We start from the raw sequence: 15,477 nt of genomic DNA, 5'->3' as shown, positions 1-15,477 counted from the left end.
TGTGCATATTATTTTGTTACTCACCCTTTTATTTGTGTCTGGTTGCTATTTTTTCACAGCAGTTCCTCAGTGCTCACCCGACCGCTTGTTTAGTTTGATTTTTGCCTTTGCCGGGACTTACTCCTCTTTAAAGACTTGTTGTTTTTCTGCATTTGAGTCTCCTTTTTTTATTTTATTTTTACTCATGACCCAAGTATTTTCTTTCTCATTTTTGTTTAAATGTTGGCATGATGTCTAGCTTTTGAGGCTCTTTTGATCTACTTCACTTTGTCAGACAGGTCCTATTTAGGTGATTTCTTGATTGCAAACGTGTGTGGTAATAATCAGGTCTGGGTGTGGCTAAAGAACTTGAAGTCAGTGTAATAAATTAAATTTATGTTTTAACGGGAAAAACATTTTCACACAAGGCTATGCAATTCAGTATTATGTTTTCCTTTTAAGAATAAAAACCTTCATTTAAAAAACTGCACAATGTGTTTAATTGTGTTATCTTTGACTAATGTTTACATTTGTTTGATGATCTGAGACCGTAAAGTGTTAGAATTCTGCACTGCATTCGTTACATGCAGATTACTAACCTTTAGAACATTTGTCATTTAAACGTGCAGATTTAAGGCTATATGCAGATATGCAGATATTTTTTTCTGACAGATTTACTTGTCAGGCACAGAATGAGAAAGCATTCCCTAACTGCTTTACAAGTTTTACAAAAACGTGTTGTTTTGTTGTGATTACGAATATATACAAATAAAAACTGGCCATTTACAGCTTTCAAATTTATGTCTCATCTATATGACCAAAATGATCTGGGATCAATCATAAGAATCTGCTTAAATGTGTATGTGTGTAATGGACCCTAGGAGGTTGATATGACAAGATCAATCTAAATATGATCTGCTATGTTTTTACATTTATTGTGCATCAAAATGAAGGTTTGTGTAGCCAATGTTTTTAGTGCCTTTTCACTTCAGCTTTTGATGAAAGTTTTAATGATTTACTAAAAACTGAACTTTTTTTATTTCAGACCTAATTAAAGACTATGAGGAGAGTAAAGAAGAGGAACACGATGTCAAAATTGAGGACAAAGTTCATTTAAAGACTGATGGTATTTTAAAAGTGAGAGACAAGAGTTGTTTTACCTGCACTCGGTATGGCAAGAGTTTCAGCCAATCATCATACCTTACTAAACACATGATGATCCACACTGGAGAAAAATCATTCACATGCCCTCAGTGTGGGAAGAGATTCAGCAAATCATCATCGCTTTATAGACACATGAATATCCACACCGGAGAAAAACCATTCACTTGCACTCAGTGTGGGAAGAGTTTCAGCCAAAAATCAATCCTTAATCAACACATGAATATCCACACTGGAGAGAAACCATTCACATGCACTCAGTGTGGGAAGAGTTTCAACCAATCATCAAACCTTAATCACCACATGAAGATCCACACTGGAGAGAAACCATTCACATGCCCTCAGTGTGGGAAGAGTTTCATCAAATCATCATCGCTTTATAGACACATGAATATCCACACCGGAGAGAAACCATTCACATGCTCTCAGTGTGGAAAGAGTTTCAACCAATCATCATACCTTAATAAACACATGAGGATCCACACTGGAGAGAAACCATTCACATGCCCTCAGTGTGGGAAGAGTTTCAACCAATCATCAAACCTTAATCACCACATGATGATCCACACTGGAGAGAAACCATTCACATGTACTCAGTGTGGGAAGAGTTTCAGCAAATCATCATCGCTTTATAGACACATGGAGATCCACACCGGAGAAAAACCATTCGCATGCCCTCAGTGTGGAAAGAGTTTCAACCAATCATCATACCTTAATAAACACATTAGGATCCACACTAGAGAGATATCATTCACATGCACTCAGTGTGGGAAGAGTTTCATCCACTCATCCCACCTTAATAGACACATGAAGATCCACACTGGTGTTAGAGAGTATATGTACTTGGAGTGTGAGAAGACTTTTATTACAGCTGCAGAATTTAAACGGCACCAGAGGATTCACATTGGAGAAAAAACGTACTAGTGTTCACTCAGCAGTAAGAGGTTTACTCACTCAGGAACCTTGAAAACATAAGTGGATTCACACTGGAGAGAAATCGTAGACATGATCAGTGTTTACAGAGTTTCACTCATTCGGGGCAGCTTAAGAAACACATGGGATGGTTTCTGGTATGGCGTCGACACGTGTAGCAGCATAGAAAGAGCGCTCCCATACACACTGGTATTAATCCTCCTTTTTACATCATATATGATAACCTAAACCATATTTAAATAACATGGAGGGGAACAAAAACAAAAAGGCTCAGACTAAACAACCATTAAAACTTGAAAAAAAACGAGACCTCAACAGAAGCGGAGCAGCAAGTTGGAGAATTGGAGGAAAACATTGCTGAGATGAAAGAAATGCTCGATCAATCCATCCAAATTCAGAAAACTTACAAGAGAAACTGTTAGATCGAGAAACATGCTCCCGTAGAAATAATATTCAGATCTTTGGAACCCCGGAAGGAAGCGAATGGAATAATATCCAAGACTTGGTGGAAACGATTTTCATCACTTGACAAATTGAACCTTAAAATCCAACGTGTCACCGGGCACTCGGACCAAAACCACCCACTGACGCCACCCTAGATCAGTGGTGGTATTCTTCCTGGAATACAAAATGTAGGACCTGGTTCTCTGCTCTGCATGAAGAAAGTAATACACTGGAATGAAAAAAGGATTTTCTTTGACCAAGACTACCCACCTGAGATCCAACAGAAAAGATGGGCGTTCGCTCCGATAAGAAAAATTCTGAAAGAAAAGGGGATTAAGTTCCAAACACCACCGCCGGCGAAACTTAGAATCTTTCTGGAAAACAGGCCCATCATGTACAATTCGATGATGGAGGCATCAAGAGATCTGAAAGAATAAGGACTGATAAACAGCAAAGAAGAAACTATTATAGGAATCTCTGAGAAAGTGAAACAAAGACCTCGGCAAAAAGTTGGAGTGACATCGAAGAAAAGTAAGGAAAAAAATTTCAAAGGGACAACACTAGCTCCGTTTGAAAGAAGGGTAAAACCTGACAGATCCTAACAAAGAACTCTGAGAGCCTGGTAAAACTTCTTGACTTGATTCACCGATGATGGACATTTAAATCATTTGAATGAAGAATAGTATCTAACCGAACTGACCAACGACACAAGATGAACGATTGAAGCACACCAAGACTCATTGAGTATTTGAGTAACATACTGGTAGGAAGACAAAGGGATTATAATTTATACACTTAAAATCCCTTGCTATAATTAGAAAGTAGAAAATTTTAACTTGAAAACCTAGCCAGAAATACAAGAATATAATATTGCCAGATATGGGTGCTGAATATATTCGTTAACATTTTTTTGTGCAATAGGAACAGTAAGGAGGGGCCCTTGAGAGAAGGAAGGCTTTCCCCTCACATTAAGAAGTTATTTTAAAGAGCCCATATTATGGGTTTTTGAAAATGCCCTTCCATGTAGTGTGTAACACAGCTCTAAGTGAAGTGAAATATCCAGCTAAGGCTTAAATCTGTAAGTGTACAGTGTTTAAAACTGTTGATTCATCTATAAACGAGTCGCCTTGATAACGAGTTATTAGGTGTTTCGCGATGACACAGCTACGAAACACAAGTAGTTGCGTGCGCAAACCCGTGAGATTTGAAACCTGCGGCCCTGCCCACTAACACAGTAAAAAAGCCACACTCACACACACACAGACGCTGGTCGAATGAAGTCACGCTGTGCAGATGGATATTATTGACAGTCTCTGCCCAAAAATGAAAGCTCAGCATTATAACCCAGCCTTGAGCAGTTCGAGTGCTTCTGGAAACTACATGCTTACAAAGAAGACTTCATCGGCCGTTTGTTAAAGGAAGGATCAGAAAAGACTACTGATGGACTATGTCAGAACATGGATCAGTGCATCATGGATCAGTTTCTTCCCCCATTTCACAAGTGTAAGTACGTGCGATTTAAATTGTTGCCTCGTTTACTCTAGCTTGCATTTAGTTGTGTTTTGTTACTTGTAACCGTGTGTACTGTATCAGGTTAACTCTTTGTATTCTCATATCACGTGTAAAGCCACGTTGAAAACGTGACGCATGCCGATTTGTTTACTGATCGTCAGCTGTTCCTACACACGTGCAAAGGTCAAGTTTCAAAATAGTTCAGCTCAGGTTCGAGGTGAGGTGTCTAAATTGCACCCATCAAGCTGAACTGGAGCTTTAGGCGAATGGTGATCACACCGGCCTCAACCCGAAAGTGCATTCTCTGTTCTTGAATGGTTTGGTGTTGTGTTCTCTAAGGAGGAGGGTTGTGTGTGCGTGCGTGTGTGTGTGTGTGTGTGTGTGTGAAGAGCAGGTAGAGTGTGACGGGCTAGGAGATCTCCTCCCCAGTTCTTGGAGTTTTTGCTCAATAAAATAGTTAGTCATCTGTATTTTCAAGTCCATCGTCTGTGTTTCCATTCACCCACTGGAAGCCAAAATCCACGGCTTACACTATGAAGTGTGTATGCACTGTGAATACTTTTATATTGTTGATTAGCTGCTGGACATTTCACTCTGTCTCGCGCTGAAGGCTGTCACTGTCGACCAATCGCAGCAGGCTGACATCTGTCCAATCAGCGCAGATTAGCTTCACGCTAAGGAGGGGTTTTGGAACAAATTAATCACTGAACGATTCATATGGGAGTTGCTGGGATAATTAGGTAAAACTAAATGCAGATTATAAGACCATGAAAGTGTTTTTTGACCTTGCATGCATATTAGACTGTTGTTGGAGACCTTTACAACCAAAATATGACCCTATTTCAAGAGTTCCCACTTAGATATGCTTGGCGTATAAAGCTGGTTTGGCATGCTGTCCCGGGAGAGAACCCTGAGCTCGGAGATCTTTGAGCCCAGGGCTCCCGCCCGGTCGATAAGCATATCAGGGGATCCGAGATCAGGTAGGTCTCGAGAGCTCCCCCTTTTGAAAAGGGAGGAAAGGAGGAGAGAAGGGGTGGAAGGGGGGATTCTTCCAAACAAAGATAAAACATTAGGGAGAAAATGATCCATTTATAGTAAACTAGGATCGCTCTGATTGGATTATTACTGATTACAGATGAGTGGCCAGACGTGCTCAATCATATCACGTGCTCCTCTCGAAATTTGGTTTATGAAACTTCACTTCAAGAGTTCCCACTTAGATATGCTTGGCGTATAAAGCTGGTTTGGCATGCTGTCCCGGGAGAGAACCCTGAGCTCGGAGATCTTTGAGCCCAGGGCTCCCGCCCGGTCGATAAGCATATCAGGGGATCCGAGATCAGGTAGGTCTCGAGAGCTCCCCAAAATGCTATCAACTCGGGACAGCAGCCGTGTATTTCGAAGAATTTCCCCCAAAAAAGCTAGAAAGTTTTTGCTATATCCGGCTGCTGGATATAGAGGATATGGAAAGGAAAAAAGATTAGGGAGCTCTAGTTGGAGCAAAGGGTGAAACAGACTCCTGTTGGAGCCTGAGCCAGGGGGGGAAGGTGACTAGTGGAGGGGGCCAGAAAGGGGTGGCCAGGGTTGACTCATTAAGAATCAAAACAAAATATGCTCGAGGAACACTCCTGACAGAGATAGAGCTGGGAAGTGGCAGCGCTATATATAAATATATATGTATATATGAGAGTATATAAATATATATATATATATATAATGGGCTAATCTAAGGCCTGGAGGGGGCACTCAGAAGACTTCTGTGAGTCGGAATAGGCGCTGCGGGAGTTGGGGGCAGCAATTCTTATTATTTGCCGTCTCCGGCAGAAATCGTGAATTGGGATTTGGGTGGTGGAGATTTCTGCTAGAGGGTGAGTGGCAAGTTTGGCGAGACTCCTGAGGGAGTCGATGCTCGAGGAACACTCCTACTTGGAGATAGAGCAGGGAGTGACAGCGCTCTATATAAATATATAACCATGGACGAGAATCCATAGATATATATAAATAATGAGTTTCAGTGGCCTTGGGGGGGGGCAGTGACATGACCCCTGCGGGGGTCGGCGCCCGGGGAACAGGGCAAGCTGGCCGACTCTGACAGGAGACTGGGGAAAAGGGGATTTGGACGGTGAAGACTCCTGTTAGAGGGTGACTGGATGGGTTAGGTGCTCGAGGAACACTCCGTGAGGAGATGGAGCGGGGAGTGACAGCGCTATAAGTAAAAAATATATATATGTCTATGTACTTGCGCACATAGATACATATATATACACACACAAATCCATACATACACGCACGCATACGTATATACATATAAACCCACATACACGCGTATACTTCTATACGTGTGTACATACATACATGCATATACCACATCTACGCCCGCACAAATACATACATACGTACGCAAACGCATACACCCATATATATGCAAACATATAAGAGAAATTTGCTAAGGCCTGGGGGGGACAGTGAGATGACTCCTGCGGGAGTCGAAGCTCGGGGTAACACTCCTGCAGGAGTCAGAGCCTTAGGGGGGGCAGGGTCTGGCAGGAGTCGGGAAATGGGAGGGGGCTGTGAAGACTCCTGCAGAAACGGCCGGGGGTGGCGGGGTGACGAGGGGACTTGTATGCACCCTCGATTTACAATGTGACTGGGGGAGAAGGTTGAGTGTTACTCAGTTTAAAAGTAAGGGAAAGGAGGAGGGAAGGTGGCTGGGTCATGCCCTCGCCCTTGAGTAGCTGTGGGTTGATGGCTGGCGAGAGTCATCTGGGCTTCTTTGAGGTGCCTTTGGCGAAGACGTATGCATGTCTTTAAGGCATTGGATGACCACCTTCCCAGGGTCTGGATCTGTTGTTGTTAAGCCCTTTGGGCTTCTGTGGTGGCTGCTCATATTCTGAAACAGAGTATATACAGGAATCAGAAGTGTAATTCAACACCTTTAAATACCTTTAAGACTCTTTCAATATGTTTAAAGACCTATAACCACTTTTCAACCTGAAATACTGGCGATATTTATCTTACAATATATTTACTAAATATTAAAATGAAAGAAATTAATCCAAACTAAAACATACATATGGAATATAGATCTATAAAATCTAGCCGATTCAACGTGTCCCTATAGAGCTGCAGAAATAATGGTGTTGCCTTGGTAACTGTGGTAAATAAGCAACAAGCTGTCAAATCTTCTAGGATTTTACTGATTTCGTAACTACACAACATCCTGATATTCACAGATTTAATACAGTCAAATTTTACCATACAATGATACCTTGTATAAAATAGATAAATTTAGTACATTGCAGGAATCTAAGACTATCTAAACTTGTCCTCAAACTTTTCTATATTGACTTATCTCCTTAACCCCTCGCAGAGGCCCTGTGAAAAGGGGGACTGGAGAGTGAGTGGGAGTCTGAGAGGCGGAGAATGCTATGAATCATCTCTAAATTCGGAATAGTGTTACTGGGCAATTGTCAACTATAAATGGGGAGGGGGAGAGGGGAGGAGGCAGGGGGAAGGCAGAGGGAAAATAAGGCTCGGCGGAGCGTCTCTGCTGTTGCAGAGGTGCAGTGGTAGTCAGCATTGGAGCATTATGAGTGCTAAATATTGTCAGTAACGATATGTAGAGATGAAGTAACAGAGGGGCTCAGCTAGAATGCCAGTGCAGTAGTGCTATGGGCGAAAGTTACTTGAATCATCTCTGCTGTTGCAAAGGTGCGTTGGTAGTCAGTATTGTATGGTTATGCATGTTCCTGAACGAATAACAATACTGTCAGTAGTGATATGTAGAGATGGGTAAAAGAGGAGCTTAGCTACAGTGACAGTGCCATGGTGTTATTGGTGAATGAAACTGGGTGGAGTGTCTCTGCAGTCGCCGAGATGCAGTGGTAATCAGCATTGGATGGTTATGCATGTTCCCGTAAGAATGAAAAATACTGTTGTTAGTGATATGTAGAGGTGAGTGAATAAGGGGTCGGTTAGAATGTCACTGCAGTTGCGCTGTAGGGGGGGGGGGGGTGTAGCTCAGCTGAGCGTCTCTGCTGCTGCAGAGGTGCGGTGGGTCAATATGGAGACAATATGTGCTCCTGCAGAAGCATCTATTACTGTATTCATGGGGGGTTGGGAGTGTGACGATAGTGGTATTTGAAGTGTAAGTGTATCTGACTTGTTTAGAGCATTGCTGCTACATCAATTGACACTTGGGTGACCTCTAAATGGGTCAGAGCTGTGGTGAAAGAGTAAATGGAAGTATGGGATAGTTTGAATTTGGAGGGAAATTAAAGGAAGAAAAGAGGAGACAAGGGCTAGAAATGCATGAGGGTGGAGGTCAGTTGGAGAAGATCAGCTGTGCTTCCGTGATGTGGTATTGTTCTCTTGAGGTGTAAGAAAGCGAATAGTGTTTGAAATGGGTGAATGGGGGGGGCTTATTAATAAAGAAAGGCAGAGCTTCCTCCTCCTGCCTAGTTAGATCAGCTATGATGGGATGAAATGTGGGATTGAAATTATGTTAATTCAGACTTTTCAAAAACCAAAAGGGGCTAGTGTGAATATGGCCTCAAGTGTGTGGGCTGTATGAGGCAAAAAGGGGCTAGTGTGAATATGGCCTCAAGTGTGTGGGCTGTATGAGGCAAAAAGGGGCTAGTGTGAATATGGCCTCAAGTGTGTGGGCTGTATGAGGCAAAAGGGGCTAGTGTGAATATGGCCTAAAGTATGTGGGCTGTATGAGGCAAAAGGGGCTAGTGTGAATATGGCCTCAAGTGTGTGGGCTGTATGAGGCAAAAGGGGCTAGTGTGAATATGGCCTCAAGTGTGTGGGCTGTATGAGGCAAAAGGGGCTAGTGTGAATATGGCCTAAAGTGTGTGGGCTGTATGAGGCAAAAGGGGCTAGTGTGAATATGGCCTAAAGTGTGTGGGCTGTATGAGGCAAAAGGGGCTAGTGTGAATATGGCCTAAAGTGTGTGGGCTGTATGAGGCAAAAAAGGGGCTAGTGTGAATATGGCCTCAAGTGTGTGGGCTGTATGAGGCAAAAGGGGCTAGTGTGAATATGGCCTAAAGTGTGTGGGCTGTATGAGGCAAAAGGGGCTAGTGTGAATATGGCCTAAAGTGTGTGGGCTGTATGAGGCAAAAGGGGCTAGTGTGAATATGGCCTCAAGTGTGTGGGCTGTATGAGGCAAAAAGGGGCTAGTATGAATATGGCCTCGAGTGTGTGGGCTGTATGAGGCAAAAAAGGGCTAGTGTGAATATGGCCTCAAGTGTGTGGGCTGTATGAGGCAAAAGGGGCTAGTGTGAATATGGCCTAAAGTGTGTGGGCTGTATGAGGCAAAAGGGGCTAGTGTGAATATGGCCTAAAGTGTATGGGCTGTATGAGGGGAAATGCATCTTTGTGAAGAGTGTGAATACATTTGTAAATGGATGTAGAGTGTGATGGGTTGAATAAGGGTAGTTTCTGGAGCTGGTAGCCATGACCTCTAAAATGAGAAAACAAGAAAGAATTAGAGATTAAATGGTCACGACATGGTACATGTACAGCAGACATAATTAAATGTTTTAGCTGATATTCATGCAAGGTCACTTCGTAAGAGCATGGGCAACTGTGAATGGAAGCGCCTTTGTTAATACATGTTACAATAGCTTAGATGTCACAATAAGCAAGGGTTGTAGAAGTGGATATTCGTCTCCCTGCAGGGTGGCAGATGGATGAAGAGCTGAGGATATGGGCCGGGTCTTGGCTGGTGGTCCTGGAAGTACCTCTTGAAGAGCAGGTGAGGTGATAGTATGGTGAAGTGGAGTTTAACCCCTTAGTGATATAGTAGTTTGTTTAAAAGCAAAATGTATCTAACAGAGTCAGTGGATGAAACGTTATTCTACTGCCAGAAATGTCCTCTTTGTTCGTAGCAGTCAAGCAGGAAGTTGTTTCTTCGCTGTTTCTCATCCCACTGACTTGCCATTATAAGCATGACTATGGCACTCATGTGTATTGATATAAGAGTAGCTATTGGCATGTTGCAAAAGAGCTTCAATGCTTTGTGTTGAATGTTTTTCACTGGCTGGGTAATACTCTTTTCGTTGGTTCCATGGCTATCAGATTAGATGTGGCAGAGGGGTTATTATTAATTTATTTATTTATTTATTTTTTTTATATGTATATAAATAAAATGTAAATAATCAACTGCCAACATCAAACCTTTAACTTCAAAAAACGATGTCACCACTTAGTAGGAACTGTGTGAATGTACTGTTTGTCATGGGCTTTTACTAAGTCCAAGATAAATATCATCACATTCTGAATCTTAACGTGATTGAAAAATCTCGAGCGTATCTGGCCGGATTCATTCACAAAGTCTTAGCACTCAGTCCATTCATGAAACTGTCAAGAGATAAGGCGGGGTCATCTAAAGTTTGGAAAGCTCATTGGATGGTGACATTTCTCCTTTTGGCTCCTTGGAGTATCCGTCAGAGTGCAAAAGGTCGGCGGCCATTTTGTCAAGCAAAATCGCTATAGTGTTTGTGCTTGAAAGACTATTCTGCTGCACGCGCTCCAGCAGCTGGTTTGACTGAAAACAGTGCATCCTTCCATGGACGGTTATCAACATATGAGTATGTTGTGGACTAATGTTTGTGGAAAAGATTGCTTAATCAGTTGCAATCGAATTACTTCTGCAGTCAGAAAGTTATGGATCTGTGGACAGGCGGGAGGTTGAGAGGTGAGTTCTTTATTGAAATCATTTGATTCACGCTGGTCTCATCTTTCAAAACTTTTATAAAATGTTTAGTCTTTGTTAGAGTGTAGTTATGAAGCGAAGCTTCCGCTTAAAGCATGTACGTCACCAAAAGTGGACCTCTAGGATATCAGTGAGAGTCAGGCTTCATAGAAATGGCTTGGATCACCGGCGACTTGAGTTTAATGGAAGGTGTGGCTTGCGTTGAGTGGGGCAGTAGGAGTAGAAGTTGGAAGAGCTGGTGGGCCGGCGTCTTGCTGTAATTCAGGCTTGATAGCTGGCGAAGCGGCGGCTGAAGTTTTGGGGAGAGCGGGGTTCTGGCTGGAGTTGTTGTTGCTGTTTGTTTGTTTGTTTGTTCTTCCACGTTGAAAGGTTTAAACAATGCTGAAGCCTAGGTTAAATGCTGGAGCATTTGTAGCAGGAAGCATTCTTTCAAACGAAGATAAAACATTAGGGAGAAAATGATCCATTTATAGTAAACTAGGATCACTCTGATTGGATTATTACTGATTACAGATGAGTGGCCAGACGTGCTCAATCATATCACGTGCTCCTCTCGAAATTAGTTTATGAAACTTCACATAACACAGTATTGGGTTAACTTTTAGCAAGGTAACAAGATCTACAGCTCGAGGCAATGACTTAGAAGCACATAAACAAGAACACAGTTCTTACAAAATGAGAACAAAGATTTATTGAGCTACGCTACGATACATGAAACTAACTACGTAATAAGCAAACAACAAACAAACTCAAACGCACACATTCACACATACACACAGAGGCAGTTCAGGGGCTGCAAAATGAGTTGAACAACCGTCCCAAATTAATTCTAATACTTCTTACAAGATCTTAGAATAACACCTGAGAAACCACAAAAGCAGAGACATGGCTTATCTGTAACTGCTTAAGCTCAATCTGCACCAGATCAGCAAGAGACAACATTAGCTTGTGGTACTTGCGCCCTTTTTGCCGAAGTCGAATTTCCCTTGCCGGCTGGCCTCGGGGAAACGCGGTGCTCCTGATTGGCTGGTGGCTTCTGTGATGTCCTTGGGATTCCCTCGCTCATGAGTGGGTCGTTCTGGGTTACCGAGGTGACGGACTGCTGAGAGTCGGTTTGCGGAAGAGGTTTGCATGGAGAGTTCGTGGTGACCCAATCGCGTGGCGGCGCAGTGTCCGAGCAGGCGAACGGGGGCAGAAAGCAATAGCATGTGCAAGCCAGCTAATGCAAAAAGCAAAGTTTCTTTGTTGCAGGGTGTTTTTTTAAGTGACCTGGTTTGGTCCATCCCCATGGCACTGTCTTCCAATGAGCAGTTGCCATGAAGAGCGGGGCCACGCCCCGTACCATCATAGAAAGGGTCAATAATTAACAGACTGCATGTAGAATTCTCGTGGTAAGTTTTGTGACTATATCACATCAAAGGTTACAAGATGAATACTGTTTGTGCTACTTGTTTTTCATTTACACCAATGTGTTGCAAATGTCACTAGTTTTGTTCAATATCAGACATCATACATTTCAGACACATACAGATAATTTTAATCTGATATAAGTGTTAAAACAACACATTAATTAACCTGGTTGGTTGGAATAAACATAGCAGATAAGGAAAACCATGGCATATTATTCAAAGATACATCTGCCTTATTTTTGACATTTTAAGAGATTGTCTTTCATTCGTATGCATTATTTTCTCTTTGTCTCTACGAAATTGTACATCTGGCAGGATGTGCTCGAGGCGAGCACATGACCATGTAGAGGAGTCACTCAAAAGTCTCGTGAGGCTGTTCCCGCTGAAAATCCTGTAAAGCCCCATTGTTTAAGTTTATTAGTCATTTACTAGTTAGCTGAAGGGTACCAGAACATCTGCAGCCAAAGTATTGATGCAGCAATTCAAGTCAATGATGCTCTGGGTAACACTTTATAATAACTACTCACTATAAATCATTTATTAAGCATTAGCAAATAGTTAATTCATTATTTGTTAAGCATTAACTTTACATTAATACGCGTTAGTAAGCAGTTTATAACTGCAGCTACAAATGCTGTGTTCTTGACTTACAAACATATTTATAATGTGCTTAATACTTGTACTTTCATACTTTGTTAATGATTTATTTTTCATTACTAAATTAAGTATCGCATTGTTTACAAACCAGTTGTGTTTAAAAGTAGTTAAGGGTTTTTATTATCATTCAGAATGAGTTAGTAAATGATTATTAAACTATTGAAATCAACATTATTATGTCTTATTATTCAGGCATATATTAAGGGTTACTATGTATGTTAATAAATGCTTTATTAACTCAACTTCATCTAGTTTTGTGACCTAATCTAAAGTGAGGACTATTTATGCTTTTTAAATCCCTTATTAATGACAAATAAAGGCTCAGTTAAACTCTAAACAGGAAAAATGACATTATTCATTCCTTTTCATTTAAAGATACACAAATAAAACTGTCCTTCAAATGAAAAATAAATCTTTGCAATCTTATCTAAAATAAAATAACTGAAGAGTTTAAACATTGCATCTTATTATATTGTTAAATATTATATTGTTGTTGTTGTTGTTTTATCCAGTTTTATTTCGTATAACACTCCTGTTATTCAGCAATGTTTAAACTGTACAGTAATTAAATTTTTTTAAGAAAAGATTGCAAAGATTATTGTTCATTTGATTCTGAGCCTTTAATTGTCATTTATAAGGGATTTATAAAGCATGAATAGTCCTCACTTTAGATTGGGTCACAAAACTGCATGAAGTTGAGTTAATAAAGCATTTATTAACATATTAGTAAACTATTAGTAAATGCCTGAATAATAAGACACGTAAATGTTGATTTCAATAGTTTATTAATCATTTACTAACTCATTCTGAATGATCATAAAAACCCTGAACTACTCTTAAATACAACTGGTTTATAAGTAATGCAATACTTAATTTAGTAATGAAAAATAAATCATTAACGAAGTATGAAAATACAATTATTAATCACATTATATAGGTGCTTATAAGTCAGGAATACAGCATTTGTAGCTGCAGTTATAAACTACTTACTAACATTTATTAATGTAGAGTTAATGCTTAACATATAATGAATTAACTATTTGCTAATGCTTAATAAATGATTTATAGTGTGTAGTTATTATAAAGTGTTACCGTGCTCGGTTATCGTGATGGTATAAGCCCTCAAGCCAGTTCAATGACAGACAATTTGGCGCCCAGTTTCTGAGGTTTCAGATTCAACTCGTGCTGTTCACTGTGATAGGCCATGAGTTATTACACAACTCTCTCTAAAATTTTGGACTGAAAGGACCATTTTGAAATTTTTCGATAGTTCTTTAAATCAGATGAATCCACGTTGGGCATGTTTAAAACAAGATGGCACGACTCCACTCAGCAAACTAGAATTCATTATTAATTGAAGGTCTAATCCAACCACCTCCAATACCTAAATAAGAAGATCTGGATAACATCTAGTGAACATTGCGAAGGGTTCATATGGAGGACCAATTCCACTAAATCAGATAATGTGATTGGTTTAAATTCATCTAAGTGTGCTAATGAAGGTGAGATGGTACAGTCAAGGAAAGTGTCTTGAGGCGGGATCCCAGCTATAAGGGCTTCAATTTTACTAGTAAAAAACTCTAAAAACTTTTTGCATGTTGCCTGGCAAATAGCAAGACCAGTAGTAGTCTCAGTGTTTAAGGCTAAATTAATTGTTTTAAAAAGAACTCGGGATATTTGGAGCCTTTTTTATGAGATTAGCAAAATATATTGTTTGTGCGGCTTTAACTGCATTCTGATATTTAATAATACAGTCTTTTAAAATGTCATAATGCACCTGTAGTTTAGTTTTCTTCCATGTTCTCTCAGATTTTCTCCATAGCTGACGAATGCTATAGGTATCGCCATTTAACCATGGTTGCCGTCTGGCTTTAATGATATCATAGCTCCATTATATCATTACAAGTGGAATTAAATATTGACATTGACTCATTTATTTCCAAACCAAAAGACAAAGATGGAAATAGTGAGTAAGCCTTAACAAATACTCTGGCCATTAAAAGATTCAGGCAACGAATATGGCGGTCTGGTGGTTTGTTATTTAAAAAAAGGCTGGGAATCGAAATATTAAAAACAACTGGATTGTGATCAGACAGATAACCATCTTTAATGTCTATATTTGAGATAGGAATCTCTAAATATAGCCCCAAATCTAAAGTGTGTCCAAATCTATGAGTAGGCTTTGAGACAGATTGAGTTAGATTAAATGAATCAATAATATGTAAAAAAAATCCTTCTCCATGGGCTCTTTGGGACATCAAATATGCAAATTAAAATCAACCAAGTTTTAAGATTTTCTCAAACCTTGGTACAATTGTAGTAAAACTCTTGAATAAACATTTTGTTGTATTTTGGAGGTCTTTATATGAGTGCACAAATAATCGGACAAAAGCAGTCTATTCTAATGAGCAACTCAAAACTAGAGTAGTCCTGAACTGCCAGCGGGCGACATTTCATCATATTTTTGAATATAGTAGCGACTCCCCCAACCCCGCCACAGAGACGGGCAGTGCTTAAGAAGTTAAAGTCTGTTGGAGAAACTTCCAATAGGCAGTCAGAGTTACCAGCACTAAGCCAAGTTTCAGTTATGCACAAAATGTCCAGTTCTCATGAGTAAATAAAATCATTTAATAAAAACGTCTTGTTTGAAATAGATCTGGTGTTTAT

The 15,477-nt window shown here is 40.4% G+C and overlaps 1 protein-coding gene across 1 annotated transcript; it reads left to right on the top strand.

Moving 5' to 3' along the window:
- Nucleotides 1–1,182: 1,182 nt before the first annotated feature.
- On the top strand, nucleotides 1,183–2,064 carry LOC130222686 (gastrula zinc finger protein XlCGF8.2DB-like; the record flags this gene model as incomplete). The annotated part of the gene is made up of 1 exon (XM_056455215.1): nucleotides 1,183–2,064. A coding segment is annotated over one exon (882 nt), but the record flags the coding sequence as incomplete, so codon positions are not given.
- Between the last annotated feature and the right edge of the window lie 13,413 nt (nucleotides 2,065–15,477).

This window comes from Danio aesculapii, chromosome 4 (assembly GCF_903798145.1).
Source record: "Danio aesculapii chromosome 4, fDanAes4.1, whole genome shotgun sequence".
NCBI classification, from domain to species: Eukaryota; Metazoa; Chordata; class Actinopteri; order Cypriniformes; family Danionidae; genus Danio; species Danio aesculapii.
The sequence above is the reverse complement of the archived record's forward strand: the minus strand, read 5'-3'. Positions and strand labels throughout refer to the sequence as shown.